Genomic DNA, 21570 nt, shown 5'->3' on the forward strand with positions numbered 1-21570 from the left:
AAAAAATCTCAAAGACCACGGATTTAAGAAACCCCTGAACAAAACCAATGCGACCGAAATTCTCGCTTACATCTCGAAAGCCAAAAATTACTTGTCTTCCTTGACTATTAAAGTCCACCATAAAAAAACGATTAAAACAAAAAAAGAAACTAGGACTGTTCTTTCTACGGAAGAAACACCCCTCTGGAAGGCTCAGGCTGGTACAGGCATAATCGGCCTCTTGGTATGCTTGGAGAGCCTTGAGTACCTGTACGGTACACTAATAGCCGATTCTCAAGCTATGTCCTATCTGTTGTCGTACAAATTCAGCCAAGACCACATCGAGCTGTTTTTTGGCAACATCCGTAGTCAGGGAGGATACAATAACAACCCAAACACCGTGCAATTTAAATCAGCATATAAAAAGCTTTTAATGCATTTGGAACTAGGATCAAAATTCACAGGAAACGCGATTCCATTAGAAAATATTCCAATATTGAGTGGTCAGAATACAATAACCCATTTAAATAATACATCTGTTGGGTACCGGGAGGACATTGAGCGGGAAACAAATACGGAAGCGCCCAAAGAGACCGCCATAGATACTTTCATGCAAGCCAACTGTGACATTTTGTCTGGAGATTTAGATGAATCTGGAAGCTGCTCAGAATATATAAAACAAGTCATAGGATATATAGCTGGATTCGTTGTACGAAAGTTGTTGAAAACCATTCGATGCGACATATGCGCAAAAGCTCTTCTGGCGAAGGAAAAATCCGATTTCCATACATTAATCGACATAAAAAACTTGGGCGGACTCTTCTACACATCTAAAGATGTGTTCACGGTATGCAGAACAACTGAAGCTATTCTGAGACGTAACATGCGAGCTGGAGTAGAGAATAACAGCTCTATTATAGCATTCAATGTCCTAAAAACATTTATGCAGGTAAACATTTTTCCCGAGAAAGAACACAATAACAACCACAGGATTGTTTTGATAAAGGCCATAACCAATTACTATCTAAACGTCCGCTTGCACTATATTGCAAAGAAAGAAAGTGCGAAGGGTAAATGTAGATCTAAAAGACAGTTATATAATAAGTTGAATTTATTTCAAGGCAATTAAAATTTTAAGATGTAGGTATGTAGTTTAGTTAAATACTTTAAAAATAAACCGGCCAAGTGCGAGTCGGACTCGCGTTTCAAGGGTTCCTTACATTAAGTCCGACTCACGCTTGACTGACACACGGAACCCTAAAAATGTTTTATTATAACTAACGTACACAGGTTCTTGGCATAGCTTATTTGAGCTCCCGATAAAATTAAACCATGCCAAGAACCCGTGTACGTTAGTTATAATGTGTAATAACTTATTACACATTATAAGTACCTAATAACCGCGATAGTTTAAGGAAGAATATAAAGTTTTATTTCTTATTTTGATTTTTCTGTAAAATTATATTAAAGTATACCAAAGCGACTCCATTCGTTCATTATTTTAGTTTGACGTAAATACAATGGTCACGTGACGTTTCATGCCATCGCATTAAAAGTTTTAACATTGTTGGTACTTATGTTTGCAAATTTGACACTTAATGCTTACGGCAGTAAGTTCTTTTCCGTACGAAACATTTATCTTGACTCAAAATTTACGTAAGCGTTTTTATCATCAATGCAATTGGTGCGAAATGTCATTCTGCTCCACATTTGTTGACGTTTTTGTTCCGCTCTGTGTGTCTATTTCTAATATTAAGTCAGTGTATCTTGGTGATATCTAAAAGATATCTAATAGATGTCTATTTCAAAATCCGAATCGGGCCCATACACTAAAGAAAAAGTGACCAAGTGCACCGGTGGCCGAGGCGGGAATCGAACCCGCGTATTCAGCTTACGCGGCTAACGTCCTGAGGTCCTGACCACTAGACCACCCGGCCACAGCAGTACCCGTGTGTCGTTTGCGGTGTAGTTAGAGTCTTTGCGGAAAGAAAAGAGTCGTGAAATGTAGGGGAGCTATATACAGGGTGGAAAGGCACGACGATCCTTCCCGGAAGTATTAGGTCGTTTAAGTGATACAGAGACTATTGGTAATGGTAAGAATCGTTAATTGAGTAAAAAATAAAAATTGCAAAAATACTACTTTTTAACTGTGGTGATAACCCTATAGCATGTGCACATGACGGCTAGATTAAGGATCTCCGTCGGGAAAGCTCGGGACTTTACACTTTTTTCCGATCGTTGACAGTATCGCAATGATGTATGAATGACGCATAAATGTCAAATAAATCAAATGCATGCAAAAATATTACAAACAATTTTATTACTTTCTTAGATAATTACTTTTTTCCAATATTTAATACTATCTTCTTTTCACATACGGTGTTCAAATGTACCTCCGTGTATTACAACGCCGCCGCAGCCCGTACCCGAGTATGTCGATGCACATGCGATATAGTGTATGCTCTTCGTCATTTATCCTCCGCAGAAAGCACCAATTAGCCTTTGTCTCATTTCGTCCGCAGTTTCACATTCCGTTTGGTTTGGTACACCATATCTTTTACACAGCCCCACAAATTTAAATAGCCACGAGCATCTAACATTTTTATTTGAAGAATATGACATTCAATAAGTATAGTTCAATGAAAATTTAATTTCAATCATCAGACGTCTTGTCTATTTCCTACCACGCAAGAAGGTTTGTTAGTTTGGTATTGAAGAAGTATTTATTCTTGATTTATTCTTAGTATTTCATTTTTGCAAGTTCATTTGGTGCAACTAACACAACCTACTTGTTATTTTTAATTATTTTAGATAGTTTCCAATTATTCGAAAATAATTTTGTGAAACGTGTTAAGAAACTAAAACCTTTTTATCAGTCAAGGAAACCAGAGATATTTATAAGACGATTGCGTACTTTTGAGTGGTTGTCAATGTCACCATTTGAACTGTCGTTGTAAACAATGTTGTGGTTAGTATTATTAATATTAAGGAATAACATAACTATTTCATTCAAGTATTGAACAAGTGGAACCACTAAGAAAGCGAAAATCCTGCAATGATTCTTACCGTGCTGTAAGCAGAACTAAAAATGGTTAGATGGCAACAAATTAGCATAATTTCCTGTCGAATACTGATTGTTTACAAGTAAGTTCATTGACCCTGTCACCTGTTAGGGTTAGAACAAAGTAGTTTTTTGCGTGGATGTTTAAAAGGTCATAATTTAGAAACGGTTGCCCATATTAACATAGTTTCTATGGAGAAAATATAGAGCTTAGGCTAAACTATCTCCCATTTCCGGAAAGGATCGTCGTGCCTTTCCACCCTGTATAATACATTCTATTACTCTTCTCTGTCCGCACAGACCCTAGTAGCTATGTACTGATGATCTTGAACCCTTTTCTTGAAAAATTAAATAAAAGTCGTCAGTTTAAACCTCTGTTGCGCATGATACAATAAAAAAAATTATCTACAAAAACAATACAAAGTGGGTGAAAATGTTGATCCTAGGTAAAGTTCGAATCGTACCTACCGTTAGTTTTGTCATGTTCACGATCATTATTGTATCGAGAACTTCATGGTAATGCCGAAGCCTCTAAAACAATATTTACTTAGCAACATAGTAAGGGAAACCAAATACCAACGTAATAAAAATAAAATCACATCAATAACCCTTCAGCGTACGTAAGTCCTCGCAATACGGCCCAATTTCCCCTGGCAGGGCAACTTAGTACATTAATTCACCAAGTTATGACATGTTACCTTTTTACGACATCCCTAACAAGAGCATACGTGCCAACATGTCTTTGCTGTTAACTTTAAATGTTCCTTTACATTTTTGGTAAATTTAGTGTAAAAGTTGAGGTTTTTGACGGCAAGGCTATGTTGGTTTTTGGTCGCGAACGACATGCGAAAATATCATTTGCTGAAATAAAGGTATAGCTTAATTTGGTGCTATCTTAGTGAAAATCTTTACTTCCAGTAGTTCCAGTAGAAGTCGGTTAATATATTCCGTAACGTAAGGTTTATCTTTAAATCAATCCAATCAAAACAGACCTAGGACTGCTGTAGATCGATTTCCGATCTTCACCCTAGCAGGTAAAGATCGGATAGCAACAATCCGACCTTTACCCATTTAAAATACAGCAGTGATTGTCAAACTTTGAACTTTTATGACTGCAATAACTCTGTTTTTATTGTAATTATTTCGTTCCTTTTTATTTTTATTCGAGGACAGTAATTCAAAAGGAAGAGATTTTTGCAGCGTACGTAGCTATATATGTATGAATGTACCTATTACTTAGGAAATTGTTTCTATTGACATATCACCAATTTTTCGTATATGGGTCAAGATCGGATGCAAAAATACAAAAATTTAAACATTTGATGAGAACTTTTAAGTTTCTAGTTATTTGTGGCTGTAATTCATATACGTTGGAGGAGGTTAAACATCGGATATACTCTTTTGGATACCTTATTATCTGAGCATTAGAAGTTTTTTTTTTTCGCCATCCGATGTTAAATACAAACGGTGTCGATGGTTAATACAAAATTCATCGTTACCCTCGAATAAAAGTATGTCTCATCTTTACACTCGTATAAAACTGAAACCGTTGAACATTGAGGGTTGGCAATATTCAGGCCTAAACTACGGTTATTATTTAACGATTTGCAACATATTTCTAGAAGCTGACACTTACTGAGATCGAGAAAAATAAAATATAATATAAATCCCAATTGGTCCCAAATTCGTCCGGTATTATCCCAACATACCTTAATGACTTTAATTTTGACAACCCTAAATAGCCGAAAGGGATAGTCCCATAAATTATAAAGTCCCATTAAAAAGGAACAGCACGATTCGTCCCCGAATCGCTGTCAAACTTCGGTTTTGTATAGTGTAAATAACATTATTTGCGGTATTTGACGTCTGTCACTCACAACAGCAATACTACGTAAAATGTTTTGCACATCGAAATCACAAAGGAAAACAACTGCACTGCGAACGTTTACGTTCTACGTCTTTTTTTTTTAATTTTAGGGTTGGCCGGACACCACCGTTATGAATCGGTAGTCGTCTAAGTAAATCGATATGAATTTTTCATTTTTCTTTTAATAAAAATAAGGAAAAGGTGGATAATTAACTGTAAATATGGATATATTTATCGTCACTTAACAGACAACAAATTTGACACAGAAATAACATAAATAAACTTTAAAATAGATCCCCAGTTAGCTTCAATTTTGACAATGGGTGCGACCTACTCGGTCGGTGTATTAAATACACCGACCGACCGGTAGCTTGCGGGAAAACCATATAATTCTAGCTTTATTTAAATCTCAAATAAAAATTCATTATACGTCACAATTCGATACCTCAGTCTACGTGCCATCCAATCGTAATCGCTTGCTGTGACAATCGATTTGCGTTAGTTACATCTCTATATACGTCAGTCATAATGTGTCAAATACCGCAAATAATGTTATTTACACTATAGTATAGGAAGTGCACTTTCTGTACAGTACTATTATTTATTCTGTGCCAAAGGTACATCTTGTGGCATTGGCATCTTTTCGAGCATTTTGTCTTAATTTTCGGAGGCACGTTTTTTTCGTAGACTTTATTTATCTTATACACTACATAGTAGATCTTTGCCTAAACCAGCCTAAACGGAATATTAAAAACGATTTGTCTCTCACCGCCCTCTAGTTACGAATCTTATAACCAGGACAATATTAAATAAGGTAAAATGTATTCCTGATTAAAACGCCACCTAGCGTCGAATAGCCTGCACCATTTCAATTGCGACATCTAGTGGCGAGTAGTAAATTCAAGCTTCCTTCATAATAAAATAGAGGGCGTTCTAACTACGAATAGCAAAGACATATGTATTGCGAATAGTAAACGTTGACATACTTACCTAACTTTTTTTTGAAATTCATAAAGTGCTGATTTATAATGAATTTAAAGTTAGGTACCACTCAAGATATATATTTTGCGCGCTTTTATACTAAGGTTTACTCGGGTAATTCCGAATGTCGAAAACTGTCGGATAATTCCGAAAGAGACTTTTATTATGATGGAATTAAGGGTGAATTTCAACTGAATTTCGGAATTATCCGACATTCGGTAATACCCGAATACACCTTATTAGGTTTTATTACTTGTGACACTTTTCTAACATTTTTATCACAAAACATTTCAAAATCTATAGGTAAGTACATAATAATGTAGGTATGTAGGTACCTACCTACAATACCTAAGTACATTATTATGTACAGTCACCTGCAATAATATGTTACACAACGAAAGCCGCAGAAATATCTAACACGATCTTATTTGTAGAGCCATAAGAGCGTGTCACATATTTTTGCGGTCTTCGAAGAGTAACATAATTATTATTGCTGGTGACTGTACATGGTATACAATGCGGCTGAGGTAGACTAAATATAGTTACAGTTGGTCAAGCAGATCTTGTCAGTAGAAAACGGCACCAAATTTGAAAAATGTAGGCGCGAAGGGATATCGTCTCATAGAAAATTAGAATTTCGCGCCTTTTTCTACTGACAAGATTTGCTTGACCATACCTACTTTATTTATTATGCAATAAAATTTTATACAGGTTTAATCGGAATGCAAAAATAAGAGGTATATGAATAAGGAATGAGATGTACCCACTACCCACTATAAAATTACGATTATTACTCAAAGACAGGCAAAATGCCAGAAAAACTTTAAAACTTTCTTGGCAACAATATACAAATATAAATAAATATAACCAATATGTATATTTATTATCTATTACCGACAAGAGGTTGATGCATAGCGAAAAATTCAAGCCATCATAAAATAGTTGTAACATCGCTAACTTATTTTATCAGTCAGTGGTAGCGCCACTGTCTACGGTTACTATGAAACTTTGTTTAAAATTGCGGTAGTTCCTAATTTCTCCGCTTGAATAAGTAAGTTGGTGGTGGCGTGTCGTTTTCAAAGTTTCTACACATGCGACCATCTGTGGTATTTCTAGGGTTGAGGGATGGTACAAGACATAAGATCAGAGCGTGCAAAAATAGGCAAAAATGTTAAACAAAATCAAAGGAGTAAATAAGTATGTGTGTGGGGTAAGTGTGTATGTGTGTGTATTTCAGTAATTATTGAATTATTTTCAAAACTATCATCCATACATGCCTATGCATGTATGGATAGGCATGTATACTCCTAAAATTAGTAGTTAAATTAAACTATTGACCTGTTCAGAGCGTAGTACATACGGTTTACTTCCTTGAAACACAATATCAGGTGGTTAATAGTTTTATTAGTTAGGTAGTACTATAGGTAGGACAGTGGGTCTTAAGGATGATACTAAAAATCGCTAACGCTTACGCCTACTATAAACTCTTCAGTGCAGAATTTGCGCCAGTCAACATAATATTTTCATGTGTAACATCCGGTACTAAAGCCACACAACTCATAGCCCGTTTCCTGTAAGTTCCCTTGACATGCTGTTACTTTGCACGTAAAGAACTATTGTAAGGCAATTTGAATTCTAAAGCTTTCATATTAAGAGCGCATGTATGTGTGTAGAATGTATGTTGGAATTTTGTATTCTACATAAATATATAATAGATAGACACTACAAGACTATTTCAAGACTCAGTCTTTCTCCTGCATTGGCAACGTGATGTCGCTTACGAAAGCACTTAGAATAGCGAACGCTAATGTCGCTGCTGGCGCAGGTGGGACGAATAAGGCCACATTAAGGGTCGCTTGCACCAAACATTATGTCACTGTTAAAATGTTCACTATATGTTGTTATATGAGAAGTTTAATAGTTTACTGCGGATTTTGATCGGTCTTTCTAATGTGGTTGGTGCAACTAACTCTAATCACTCCACCTGCTCTCTCTGACGTTCGCCCTACTAAGCGCGAACTATAATAGCGAACGTCGTGACCGCGGCCAGCGCAGGGAAGACCCTTCAACAAACGCTATGTATCTGTTGTACCTTACACCACTCACTCCTTCACACCGCTTCAAACCTCACTACGCTTCACGGCACAATGTCCCTAACGTCGGCGCTACTAAACGCCTATGCCGCGGTCGCACCGCTTGAACCGCTTCTGCTTGTATCTTACACTATACTCACTACCTAGAGGTAGAGGTAGGTAGAGGTGTGTAGGTCTACCTACACACTCCTTCAAACCAAAAGTTGTGCCCCTCACCCCACAATGTCTCTAACGTCGGCGCTACTGAAGGCGAACGCTTTCCACCTGACCCTTTCCCTGCACTTGCTTGTTGCAACTCTCGCACAATGCATTACCGCCAAACGCGTATCGCTTTCACATTTCTCTTTATTCCATCAAATCGCTTTCCGCTGGTGCCTTACACCAACACACCACCTCAAACGCTTCAACCGCTTCCAACCTCACTCTGCGCTACACCGCACGATGTCCCTAACGTCGGCGCTACTAAACGCTAACAACGCCGCGGCCGCGGCCGGTGCAGGCAAGAAGGCGGCGCAGGTGCAGCTGCAGGCTGAGCTCAACACGGATGAAGAGTGGGCCAAGTTCGTGCAGCGAGATGGATTGTTAGGTGAGTTTTTGTAAAAAACTCTAATATTTTTTACGCGCCCAATTTTAAGTTTAGTGGAACCAAAAAGTTTTTTTTTTTCATAAGTTTGCGCGTCAAACTTTTAAGCTCTAGTGGTAGATATCATACAAGAAATATTGACAGTGAAATTATTAGTATTAAAAACCGGACAAGTGCGAGTCGGACTCGCCCACCGAGGGTTCCGTACTTTTTAGTATTTGTTGTTATAGCGGCAACAGAAATACATCATCTGTGACAATTTCAACTGCCTAGCTATCACGGTTCATGAGATACAGCCTGGTGACAGACAGACGTACGGACGGACGGACAGCGGAGTCTTAGTAATAGGGTCCCGTTTTTACCCTTTGGGTACGGAACCCTAAAAATGGGATAAAATATGTTTGGTTTTAAAATCTAACTAAAAAAAATGCAACTTTGATCCAATTAAAAATATTTAAATTGCATTTACATTAATTAGTACAAAACGGGTACGTCACGCTATCGAATGAAATTACCACTAGTGGTACGGAAACCATCTCCAAATTTTAAATTAATGACAATTGACATTAATTCACACATTTTGGAAGAATTGTAGGTGTCTGATTCCATTTCTAACTAGAAAGCCGAGATTAAGTAAATAAAGTGACTAATGATTTTTTATATACATATATGTAGTATTATATACACATTGCTGGACCCAAGTGTGTATTCTTTTCTCTGTTTTTTTTTATGTGTACATAATTTCTTTGTTTTGTTGTTCTAATTATCTTATTTCTTTCATCTTATTGTCCTGTGTATGTGTGTTTTATGGAATAAATGTCTTTCTTCTTTCTTCTTCTTCTTCTAGTATAAAATTACTCGTAATTTTTCACGTTTTTCCATTATTATGACCAGTTTCAAGCGATACCTATAGGTATTCACAAAACAATTTATGAGCTTAAGTATCCTAACTTTCAGAAACAGAGTTACTTTCTGTTTTTCTGCCTTTGTCCGATATTAATTACCTATATTTTCCACCAGTGGTAGACGTATATTCGGAATGGTGCGGCCCTTGCATCGGCATGGTGGGCAACCTGAAGAAGATCAAGGTGGAAATCGGAGGTGACAACCTGCATTTAGCTGTTGTAAGTACATCATTGAGCGATTAAGCGCCACTTGCACCATCCCATTAAGCGCCACTTGCACCATTCACGAACCCGGGGTTAACCGGTTAAACCTAGAGATACCATTGTTACCAGTACTTACAATTTGACACTGGGTTAACGGTTTAACCGGTTAACCCCGGTTTAGTGGATGGATGCAGTTTTTTTTTTAATTGAAGGCCGGTACGTATTAGCGGTTCTTACAGATGTTTTATTAAAATCTTGGTCATCCATTTCATTTCGTTGGGTTTTGTTAATGTTTTTAATTTATTAACTCACATTTATAGACGGGTCTAACGTCGAAACGTCGGTAAATCAAGGTAATTGAATAAAATTCGCGTTAGACCCGTCTATAAATGTGAGTTAATATGTGTTCAAAACGCGAAACTTTAAAATATTATGTTTTTAATTTATGTCCCAAATATAGGACTTAAATAATAAGACTTTAAACTCTCGCGTTTTGTACACATATTTAATTACACAAACGGGTCTACCGCGATATAATACGGGTCTCCGTTGACATTTGTTGGGACGTCAGTCTTTCCGTGACCACAGCTGGTGCAACTCAGCTGAAACGTCGGAATTAAAGGTAAAAACAATGAAATTATATCGCGGTAGACCCGTTTGTGTAATTAAATAATAAGTACTATAATTTAAATACTCGCTCTTATATAGGTATAGTCTGATTTACTTTGTAAAAGTTTACCTTAAGACCCTTTTACACTTTTACACTTGATATTTTGTAGTTCAAAAAACACTACCACCACCGCCACGAAAATTTACCATCCCCAGGATTTCTTTAAATAAACATGAAATAACAAAGAAAGCGTGAAAAATTGGGTCACGGGGACTATCCGTGCATACCCCCTGTTGGTAATACAGTCATTAATCATGTGAATTTATGTTTGTATGTAAATTAAACTGTCAAAGGTCCTTCTGAATTCCTGAGGAAACTTGTGTGCCACCCATTTTAAGAGCTTTCGTGTCAAAAGTATAGTAATAACCATAGATTTATAAGGCATAGATTCCTAGTTCGTACACCCCCAGTGAAGCCATTTCAAGTGCGACGTCACGTCACACTCGCATCATCGTATTCGAACGGCCCTCGCAGTACTCAAAGTCAAATCGGTCTGTGTACACCTCCCGTTTAAAAATAAAAAACTACAGGAAAGATGGTTTTTATTTATTTATTTATTTATTTATTTAAGAAACAAACAGTCTTTTATAGTTATATATAACACTGGAACTTTTCTTAAAACTAGACTTACAGTTTCCTTAATGAAAATATTTTAACATCATGCTTATTAAGTAGTTTCTACATAGTAAAACAGAGCTATTTGTGCGTGCAAAAACAAAACACAAAAAAAAATAGAAAAGAAAAAAATTATGAGAATAAAAATATAAGAGTATTATAACAACCTTATGGTATTGTTACTAATTGTTTACAAACTGAATTCTCAGGATTTGTTAACTATTAATAAAGAAATTATAAAAAGCAGTAACATCTAATACTGAGATTATTTCGTTATAGCGCCAATCTAAACATTTGGGTTATTAGTTATTACACTGCATAGATAGTGTTTTAAATCTATTAAGTTTCTCACAGAAAATATCAAGGCTCAGAAATTTTTCGTTGTACAACCTGCACGCCCTTCTAACAAAACTATTTTTTGCGTAAGCAGTCCGACTACGGGGGATGTAAAAGAGGGGTTTTTTCCTGCAAGCACGTTCACAACGTCGAGGGACTCTGAAGGAAAGTGAATGTAATAAAAACGGAGCATCAATAATATTATTAATAATTTTATAAAGGGTTAAGATATCGGTACGTTCTCGGCGATAACTAAGGGATGTTATATTATGTACTCTCATTGCGGTGGCGTAATCCGAGTATTTATTTCTAATTCTGTATTCTATTGTCTTAGCAAACTTTTTTTGAACTCTTTCTATCCTATCACTATGTATTTTATACAGTGGGCTCCACACAGCACTTGCAAATTCCAAACGACTACGAACATAACTGTTAAATAATACCTTATAAGTTAAAAGTTTCTTAAATGGTTTACCTACGCGTAGTATAAATCCTAACTTCTTAAATGCTTTACCTAACAAGTCATCAATGTGAGGTATAAAAGTGAGTTTAGAGTCCATTATGACACCGAGATCTCGAATCTGGTGAACACAACCTAATTTTTTATCGCAAAGTTTATAATCAAAATTAATACTATTCCTTTTCCTGCTAAAACTTATAACGGAACATTTGTCTGGATTTATAGACAACTTATTATCAATACAATAAGTCTCAAAAAGATCCAAGTCTTTTTGTAAGGCTTTGCAGTCGTCCACATTACGTATGACTCTAAATATCTTTGCATCGTCAGCATATAACAGTAAGTTTGAATTTTTTATGCATGCAGAAATATCATTGATGTATATGACAAACAACAAAGGCCCCAAATGAGACCCTTGTGGAACACCAGACGTAATGGGCCTGTACTGAGAAGTATATCCACCCACTGCCACAGCCTGCGAACGATTCTCTATGTAAGATTTTATCCATCGGAGAAGGTCGCCGTGTATACCGATATGCCAAAGCTTCAACAGTAAGCGTTCATGACAAACCTTATCGAAGGCCTTGGCAAAATCAGTATACACAGCGTCTACTTGATAGTTATTATCTAGTGCGTCCAATAAGATCTCCGTGTAGGATATAAGGTTGGATTCAACACTCCGGCCCTTAATAAAACCATGCTGGTTTGGAATAATGTGACGCCGTATGGCAGTGGATAACTGATCGGTTACAATTTTTTCCAAAATCTTACCAAATTGACACAGTTTCGAGATTGGTCGATATTTTTCTATGTCATGGCTAATTTCACCTTTAGGTATAGGAGTGACTAGTGCACGTTTCCACAAAGAGGGCACGCATCCGTCTGTAAGGGACTTTTTAAAAAGTAATGTAACGGGTTCTACTAAATTAGGAGAGCATTTATTGATTATTACAGGATGTATAGAATCAGGACCGGCCCCTTTATTTACATTTATGGATTTAAGATATTTATAAACTAATTCTTTGGTTATGTAAATTGTATCAATGTCTAAAATTGAGTCACTTGTTAATGGGAGGTTATTTATATCAAAGGAACCACTAGCTGGTTTTTCAAAAACTGAGTGAAAGTGTTCATTGAAGAAATTACAAATTTGTGTACCACTTGAAGCTGCCACACCCTTATATTGCATAACCTGTGGAAGACCTCTTTTAGAAAACGTAGATTTTATATAAGTCCAGAAGAATTTAGGGTTAGCATTAATCTTAGTTTCAGTATAACTAATATAATTTTTATAACATTCGGGCTCCAATTTTGATATTCTTTTCTTTAAAAGTTTATAAGTGTCATGGTCTAAAGGGTTACCGTACGTCTTCCACAGCTTATGGTATTTCTTTTTTTCATTTAGCAATCTTCTAAGCGGTTTGGTATACCATGGGGGCTTAGAACAAGAGAACCGTTGGGGGACCTTAGGAACATGTCTATCAATTAAGTTATTTAATATATTATAAAATATCGAAACACAATCGTCCAAAGTACGGCCCGAAAAGCGTTCTGACCAGGCGATTTTAGATAACTCGAGGTTTATTTCATTGAAGTTTGCATCGAAGAAACGATATACAAAGGTAGGGGCTGGTTTAAGAGGAATCGTGTAAACAATATTAAGTTCTATTTGAAGAGCCTTATGGTGCAAATCTTCCGGTGTTAAAGGATCGTCGCTTGCCGATATTGTGCAGTTTTTATTGCAAAAAATAAGATCCAGGATTCGTTGATTACAGTTTAGGCAACAATTGTACTGTTTTAAACCTGAATATGATAGAAACTCGCTAAGTAACTGTACATGCAAAGTATTAGTACCCCCAATTAGTTCCATTTTAGAACTGTCAGATGTAGCCCACTGAGCGTCTGAGATATTAAAGTCACCTGTTACGAGAAAAACATCATTGGGATTTTCTATTATTAATTGACTACAAATATCGAAAAAGCTTTCTAAAGTATCTTTATACTGCGGCCCGTGCGGGATGTAAACACAACAGATATTTAGAGACGTGTGAGTGCCGCGCTGCGATAACGGTATTGATACCCAGACACACTCGGAGGCGGCAAGCGATGGGCAAGGCCAGTCCAGGCGAACGGGCTGATGCTCGCGGCGCACCGCTACCGCTACCCCTCCACCACGCGCCATGCCGCTCGAGTCCACAGATCTGTCGCAGCGATACACGATGTACCTATTATCAAACAGTTCCCCGTCATAAAAGTTAGAATTTAACCAGCTTTCAGCCACACAAATAAAACCATAGTCAGACATTGACACATGTGAATAAAAACTTTGCGTTTTTGTACGTAGTCCGCGTACGTTTTGGTAGTAACCAATCATATTAGCAGTACTCGTGATGAAAGTTACAAATTACACGACTATTATTACTTACATACGTTCTTTTTGTCATTAAATACCAGAGAGTAATATTAGTTAGACGTAGTGAATTAAACAAAAAGTATGGGTAACCTTTTATTTGTGAATCGGGCGACAAAAACAAAACAATAACTTTTTTTTGATAGGCAGTGCAGGTGGTACATTTAAAACGCATATTATGTTCGGTGCTTATAAGGAAAATTTCAATAGATATAAAACACATATTCGTGTCACGAACAAGGAAAGAGTTATAAGGCGTTAAACTAGTTTTTATATTAACAGATTTTAGGATTAAAACGTAGAACAGTCATTTTATTTTATTAAAATCGAAATTATTGTTTATAACCATTACTTTAGACGTCTCGGTTTTTCTAGCTAGGATCTTGCAGTCTCTAATCCATAAATACGCGAGTTTATTATCCCTTTTGAGGTCCCGTGCGCGTTTTAGCAGCATCTTGCTGGCCGGAGTGAGATGATCGCCCAAATACAGATTCAATGCCGGCCCGTTAAGGCCAATGGAGGATGTTGTGATGCCCTTGCGCGCACGGACTGCTGATAGTAGCTGGTCCTTATAAGGTAAGTACCCCTATTAACGAGCCCATTAAAATCGGCACTGATTACCGCGGTAAGTACAAAAAGGCGTTTTATAAGAAAGCCTATTGACTTTTTTTAAATTGAAGTACACACAAATAAAGCCTTCTCTATTGACTGTCGAATAAGTATAGCACTAGTAAAGAAACACTAAGTAAACCATTCGAAAATCGTAAACTAACTCATCGGGGGCGCAGGATTTGAATGCTCCATACTAACGCGCAACACCTCAAGTAAGCAAACGCGTATTTTATGTAGTGATTTTCATAGTAATGGTGAATATTATAGAAAGACTAAAACTTTATATCAATTCTTAATTATGATATTTATGGTTTCCTAATCCTCAATTTGTAAATATTTGCTTGCCAATAGTAAAAAAACAGGAAATTAAAAACCTCGGTGTTGGGTTCCATTTTTTGGTGTGGTTCCTAATTTCGAGGTATACCTCGGTAATAGCGTAAACGGTATTTTAAGTTCGAAGGGTTATATATTCATATGTAAATTCATATTTCCTTAACTCTTGATGTTATTGAAATATTTAACTATCTATAAAGCTAAAGAGCTATTAACGTGGTATGAAATCTATTCAAGATCTCTTAATTTTGACTACAGTTTTAAGCACTTAACTGGAGGTTTCCTTAGAAACCATTATATGAGAATCTTGTTTTAATATTGATATAAAAACAAAAGCATGGCTGTCAAGTCTGTTTTATACAATGTTTCGTAATATTTAATATCTCTTAAATGAGGTTTACAATAATGTGAATTAAACCGTTTAGCGATGGTTACAAAAGACATCACTCGGTAATAAGATGTATGGGTACCCAATACCGACCCACCTACACCTTTTGTAGGAAATAAATAGGTTCATAATATAATTATTATAAAACCTATTGTATTATTTTAATTAGAACATATAATACACCAACATACAATCGCAATCCAACGCGGCAACGCAGCGAGCGTGATGGGCCTTTGCGTCGGGGGCAGCCCGGGACGGGTTTCAGTAGATTGTTTATTTTATACATATTTAGTTTATATTTATATTCAAGTTTAGTTTTTAATTAATTTAAAATTATGTTTGGATTATGTGTTATTACTTATTAATAAAAGATGCAGTACATCCAATATTCATTTATTTTAATATTTGATTTCACACATACCTTGTATCATTGGATCAATTTGATGTTGATGGGCATTTATTTGTGTGATGAACACAGATAGGTACCTATTTGTTCCTTAGTCATGGGTCTTTTCTATGTAGGTATATAAGTATGCCCAGCAGTGGGACGTAAGTATATATATAGGCTGAATTATTATTTTTATTGTATAAATTTGTATTTATCTATATAAGTATGTATATCGTCGCCTAGTATCCATAGTAGAAGCTTTGCATAGTTTGGGGCCATGTCGATCTGTGTAAGATGTCCCCTTATATTTATTTATTTATGTTGTTTTATGTAGATACTTGTATACAGCATGTATTTTTATACGACCACATATATATTATTATCTAAGTGTAGTTAGTAAGTGTAAGTAGACTCAAAGGAATTCACTTTCATGATTATGTTTTACTAAAAATCCTCTTATTTTTCCTTATAGAAAAAAACCTAAAAAAATTTAATTGAATCTTATTATGATTGGAAATCTGATTAAATATAATACCTACTATTTATTTAACTACTACTGTCAAATAAATATAAGTAGGTAGGTATATAAAGAAGGAACTAAAAATGCGATGAGTTTATCTACCCTCGTAAAAAGGAACCCTTATCCGCGGTATTTGGGTAGCAAAGATCAATTACCACGGTAATAGGCGATTTCGACGTTTTAGGTTTAATAATTATTTTTTCCTATATAACTGGCCAAACAAGTCCAAAAATGAATGAAATATAAAATTCGATGTACAAACTATCATAAAAAAATATGTCTTTGTTCATACAGAGCCAACTTATGTTTCATTTTTGGCTGTCTTTGTAAAAGTTGCTTAACCCCCTCGTTAATAGGAGTACTTACCTTAAACACGCCTGGTAAACTTTACGATAACAGCCGGTTCGCGATTTTTCGACGACCGCCCCCGGTCGTTGTCACCGCCTTCGTTGTCGTCAGCAGTCTGGAAACGTCGCACTCGCTGTATGCTGTCGATATGATGAGCCTCAAACGTCAGCCCTACTACAGTATACATATCGTGAAGGATGCTATTCAGATTTTCTCCTTTTTTGAAGGGCAAGCCAGAGATTTCAATATTATTAATCCTAGAGTATTGTTCTCGAGCATCAAATTCTTGTTGGAGGGTGGTTAACATTTTTGTCGCTGTATTAAGGTCGGATTGTAACTTAGCCACGAGCTCGGTTTTTTCCTTCATTTGGCTTACACTATCCTCTACAAAAGACACTCGAGATTCCATCTCATTTAACTTCGTATTAATCTCTTGGATACCATCCTTGCAAGTTACTAGGTCGGTTTTTATTAAACGAAATTCGTCGCGAAAGTCATGGATCTCTTTCAGGATGGAGGCAAAACCTTGCTGCAACTCGGCTGACGAGGCACCAGACGCAGCTGGTGCTGAACTAGGGTCCAACGGGTGTTGAGAGTCCAATGGTTGTTTGTACAGTGAATGGGTGTCACAACACATCATATAATAAAAACAAACCGCTTGATATTACATTTCACGCGTAAGTATCGAGTTTAATGTGATATTTTTACATAATCGTAAATACAAAAATCCAAATTTTCGTCAGCCGCCATTTCTTCTAAATGTTGCCAGTGTAGTGAATATTTTTTCCTCCAAATGGGACATGACGTCTACATTCTAAAATAAATACGCTCCATTAAATTTCATTGTATAATTATAGAAAATTATAATTAAGATAATTATTTAGGTAAGTATTTACTTTTTTCTTATTTTTATTTTGTGTCATGTTCGTTTCAGTTTTCTGACTGATCTACTTCTGTCTGCGAGATGGAAGGAAAAAAATAGACTATTTCGGAATGACGCAATATGGACACATTGGAAACGGACTCAACACAGTCGAATATGCTCTGTCCTATTTAAATTTATTCTTATTATTTTATGCACATTTGTTAAATAAATAAAAATAGTAAAAACTTATCAGCTATTTATTTAATCCTTATTTCACAAAGTACAGAAATGCAACAAATCCCAAAATAAACAAAAAGCTTTTGCTACAAAATCGAATCTACACACTTCCAAATTATTAATAACCAAGTGTGATGTTGTTAAAATTCCCCTACTTTGAGAGAAGTAAATGAATACTGGCAACATATTTTGTATATATGTGTGTGTTTGCTGAGCGTAAAACACGAGCGTTCCACGCACACATCGATCGTGTTTCGGCTTCACTTTTGGCAGGTTAGCCGTATGGAGATTATCAGTCTATGCGTTATTAGTTTAAGGTAATAACGATTTGTAGAGGGCGAGCCGCCTTAAAATTAAATTGAAATTGAGTATGGTTACTGGTTCTATTCATACCTCGGATATTCATAACCATTATTTAAGGTTGACTCCTTTTTGACTGACTTTTTACCAAGCATTGTTGGATTTTCGACTTTAAGCCTTGGTCATCAAATCAAATTTAACGTGCGGACGGATTCATGCGCTTTTTCAACGCGTGCTGAAAAAGTGCTCGTGCTAATGAGGCCTAATAATCCGCGCGGCCAGTTACCGCGCTATTGAAAATGAGTTAGCATAGCTTAAACCTTAGGGTCTGTGGGGAAAGAGAAGAGTCGTGGAATGTATTGGGCCCCATACATTCCACGACTCTGCTCTTTCTGCACAGACTCTAATTAGTTTATGTACGTCAGAGCAAATATACATACGTATAAAACTAATGCATCTATACATACCTGTGACCGGCCGCCCCGCAGGCCTCCCTTACTGGTTGCTCCGAGTTGCCGACTCGCTAAGTTGCGACGGTCGCTTAGTGTAATCGGACCAAAGCTGTACAATTCACTCCCGTCTACATTAAAGGACTCGAATAGTGACTCAATTTTCAATAATTTAAGATTAATTATTGCTTATTGAACACGCATGCTACTCAATTGATGAGTTTATGTGTATAACCTTAACCAAAGATCATTGACCCAACTCTGTGAAACGAAAATTATGATTGTTTGTTATTGTTATTTTATTGAACTATAATTGTTTTATTACTTGTATAATTTGTATTTTATTCTGACTTGTAAAATGTACTTTTATTTTTACCAATAAATATCTGTATTCTGTATTCTGTACCTACATACTAAACAGATTTAATTATATCATGAAACTTGCAGGCGAAGGCAGACACCATCGAGTGCTTGAAGCGTTTCCGGAACCGCAGCGAGCCAACCTGGATGTTCATAGCCGTAAGTTTTTATACCACTAAGTGTGCGGGGCATAGGCAGACCAAAATGAATGAAATGAAAGTAATTGCATAGTTTCATTTGATATTGAAAATCCGACGAATCAGGAGTCCGACGAAACAGGAATTCGACAAAACAGGAATACGATGAATCAGGAACAATTGTGCCTGGGGCGGTTTCCCAAGTGGGACTGTAGCTGTCTGTGTTATTTTTGAAGGTGGATTTTCTAAATTACGGGGCTACCCGAGGTTTTCATCGATTTTTGAAGTTTTTAATCGTATCTCCTTTTTTTGCACTACAGATAGAATTATAAGACAAAGGGTTATCGGTTCTTCAATCTTTAGTGTCCGGCTGTTCTTTGGCTTTTTTAAGCATTTTTTAAGATTTCTGTAGTTTTAAGGAGCTATTATTTTTACAACTACATTAATAAATTAAAGTAGGTACCTACTTACCTAATAAAAAAAGCGTGATCATAATCGTCGGTCGCTTATTCGTCGCACTTTACATACCTGTTGTTGTCTAAAGCTATCTGAAGTTCCTCAGTGGCTCAGTGAAACTATGTATTGGCAATAACAAAAGCTGTCAATCAACTTAAAATTACTATACTTTTACAATTATAACTTTCTTTCCGAGAAGCCTCGGAGTCGTTTCAAAAGAAAAGTTTTGTTGCGTTTCAGTGAAATTATGTCATCATTTTTTGGCTTGTTTTACGAATTAGATTACCTTAAACTTTAAGTAGGCTTTTTAGTAGACATACTATAATGATATTAAGGCAATAAAACAAATCTTATTGAGACATTAACTTAATATGTCTGTGTCTCACGGAAGTTTTGTTATTAAAATAGACATTAACTAGTTTGTATAGAGAAGAGAATAAAGGTAGGTACCTATATGTACCTTAGCATCGGGTGGTATCTTTTACCTTTAGGGCCTTGGAGTTTTTGTATGTTTTTTTTTTAAATTCTGAATCCCAAGAATACGTTTCTATAGATTTTGAGACATCACGAGCTGAATTCGCCTTTTCAGAGACACCAAATTAACGTTTTCGTTCATTAATTTTAGGTAGGTAATGTTAAGTTTTTTACGGAAAATACAACCCTCTTCGTCGGCACCTTCTAGAAACACATTCTTACATTTCTTACCCAGAATAAGTAGACATACAGGTCTACTTATACATACCTAAGTGGCAAAAGCACAGATACGTACGTGTCATGTCATGTGGCGATATCGACCAAACTGACGATGGTTGGAAAAGCCTTCGAAGCGATGACTATTGTGGTGGCATGAGCACGTGTGTAGCCACCTACTTGACTACTTGTATAGATACAAATATAGGTCCATGAAGGCCAAGATATCGTGATTTTTTACATTTGCAAGGTTACGCGAGTATGAAGGCATTTTAAAGTTTGCATGCATGGTATCTAAAATCTTTTGTTTCTTATCTTGTGTAAAGTTGAAGAAAGAAAATTTTATCAGCTTTAACTTCATTTCAATGTCACGAATTTTTTGCAGGGGTGTTTTCCTCGACATAGCCTGGCGGCCTAGCCAAGGCATGCCAAGGTGACAATCGCTTGCGCTTCGCCATCGAATCGCTTTGTCTCTCTATCACTCTTCCATATTAGTGTGTAGTGTGTGACAGTGACAGTTGCGTCTCCTTCGCTACGAAGCGTTAGCGATAGCGATTGGCATGTTGTCTACTGGGCCTGGTCGCTTTTCTCGTATTAAGGGGCCCACTGATTACCGTTCCCCGGACGATATCAGCCTGTCAGTCAAACGCAAAATTTGACAGCTCCTAACAACTGACAGACATATCGTTCGGCGAACTGGTAATCTGTGGGCCCCTTTAGGAATTAGTCAGGTAATGTTTGGCAACTAAGGCATTTTATGAAATTTATGAACACTAGATTGTGAAAAACTTATCTAATCTTTGTAAGTAAATATGAAATTAAACAAATTATCACACCTAAACCTTTACTCCCAGGCCGGGCAGCTGGTGAACATAATCTTCGGCGCTGACGCTCCCCGCATTGCGCGGACCATCGAACATGAGCTGAAGAATGAGGAGTTAGCCAAGAAAGGGGAACGGGAGCGGCCTCAGCGGGCCCCTCACGAGTTGACTCCGGAAGAACAGGTACACAGTTCAAACCAGGTTCTAACCCTGATTAATCATGATCTTTGGTCGACAGTCTTCCGTCTCTCAAGGTAACAGGTCACGGTCTCAATTTAGAGAGGTGAATTACACATAGAGGTAAAAATATTAGGTGTGTGCACCGAGCTGAGTGACCTGGCGGCCAAGGTGACAATCGCTTGCGCTTCGCCATCGATAGCTTCATTGTGTCTCTCTATTACTCTTCCGATATTAGTATGGCAGTGACAGTTGCGTTTCGTTCGCTACGGAGCGTTAGCGATTGGCATGTTGTTTACGGGGCCTGGAGGCCTAATCGTTAATC

The 21570-nt window shown here is 36.7% G+C and overlaps 1 protein-coding gene and 1 non-coding gene across 3 annotated transcripts in view; one reads left to right on the forward strand and one right to left on the reverse strand.

The window, feature by feature from the left end:
• LOC134790937 (thioredoxin domain-containing protein 3 homolog) overlaps positions 1-21570 on the forward strand; it is a 35974-nt gene that overhangs the window by 11341 nt on the left and 3063 nt on the right. The window contains exons 2-5 of one of the 2 annotated variants that reach the window (XM_063761951.1): positions 8481-8567; positions 9585-9688; positions 19052-19123; positions 21102-21251. In XM_063761951.1, the coding sequence (XP_063618021.1) occupies positions 8481-8567; positions 9585-9688; positions 19052-19123; positions 21102-21251 (413 nt within the window). Of the gene's footprint in view, positions 1-8407; positions 8568-9584; positions 9689-19051; positions 19124-21101; positions 21252-21570 lie in introns of those variants that run through there. The other variant, XM_063761950.1, reaches the window with a different exon arrangement.
• Positions 1837-1916, reverse strand: Trnat-cgu (transfer RNA threonine (anticodon CGU)). Its single transcript has one exon. It is a non-coding gene; the product is annotated as a tRNA-Thr (tRNA).

Source organism: Cydia splendana, chromosome 5 (assembly GCF_910591565.1).
Source record: "Cydia splendana chromosome 5, ilCydSple1.2, whole genome shotgun sequence".
NCBI lineage: Eukaryota > Metazoa > Arthropoda > Insecta > Lepidoptera > Tortricidae > Cydia > Cydia splendana.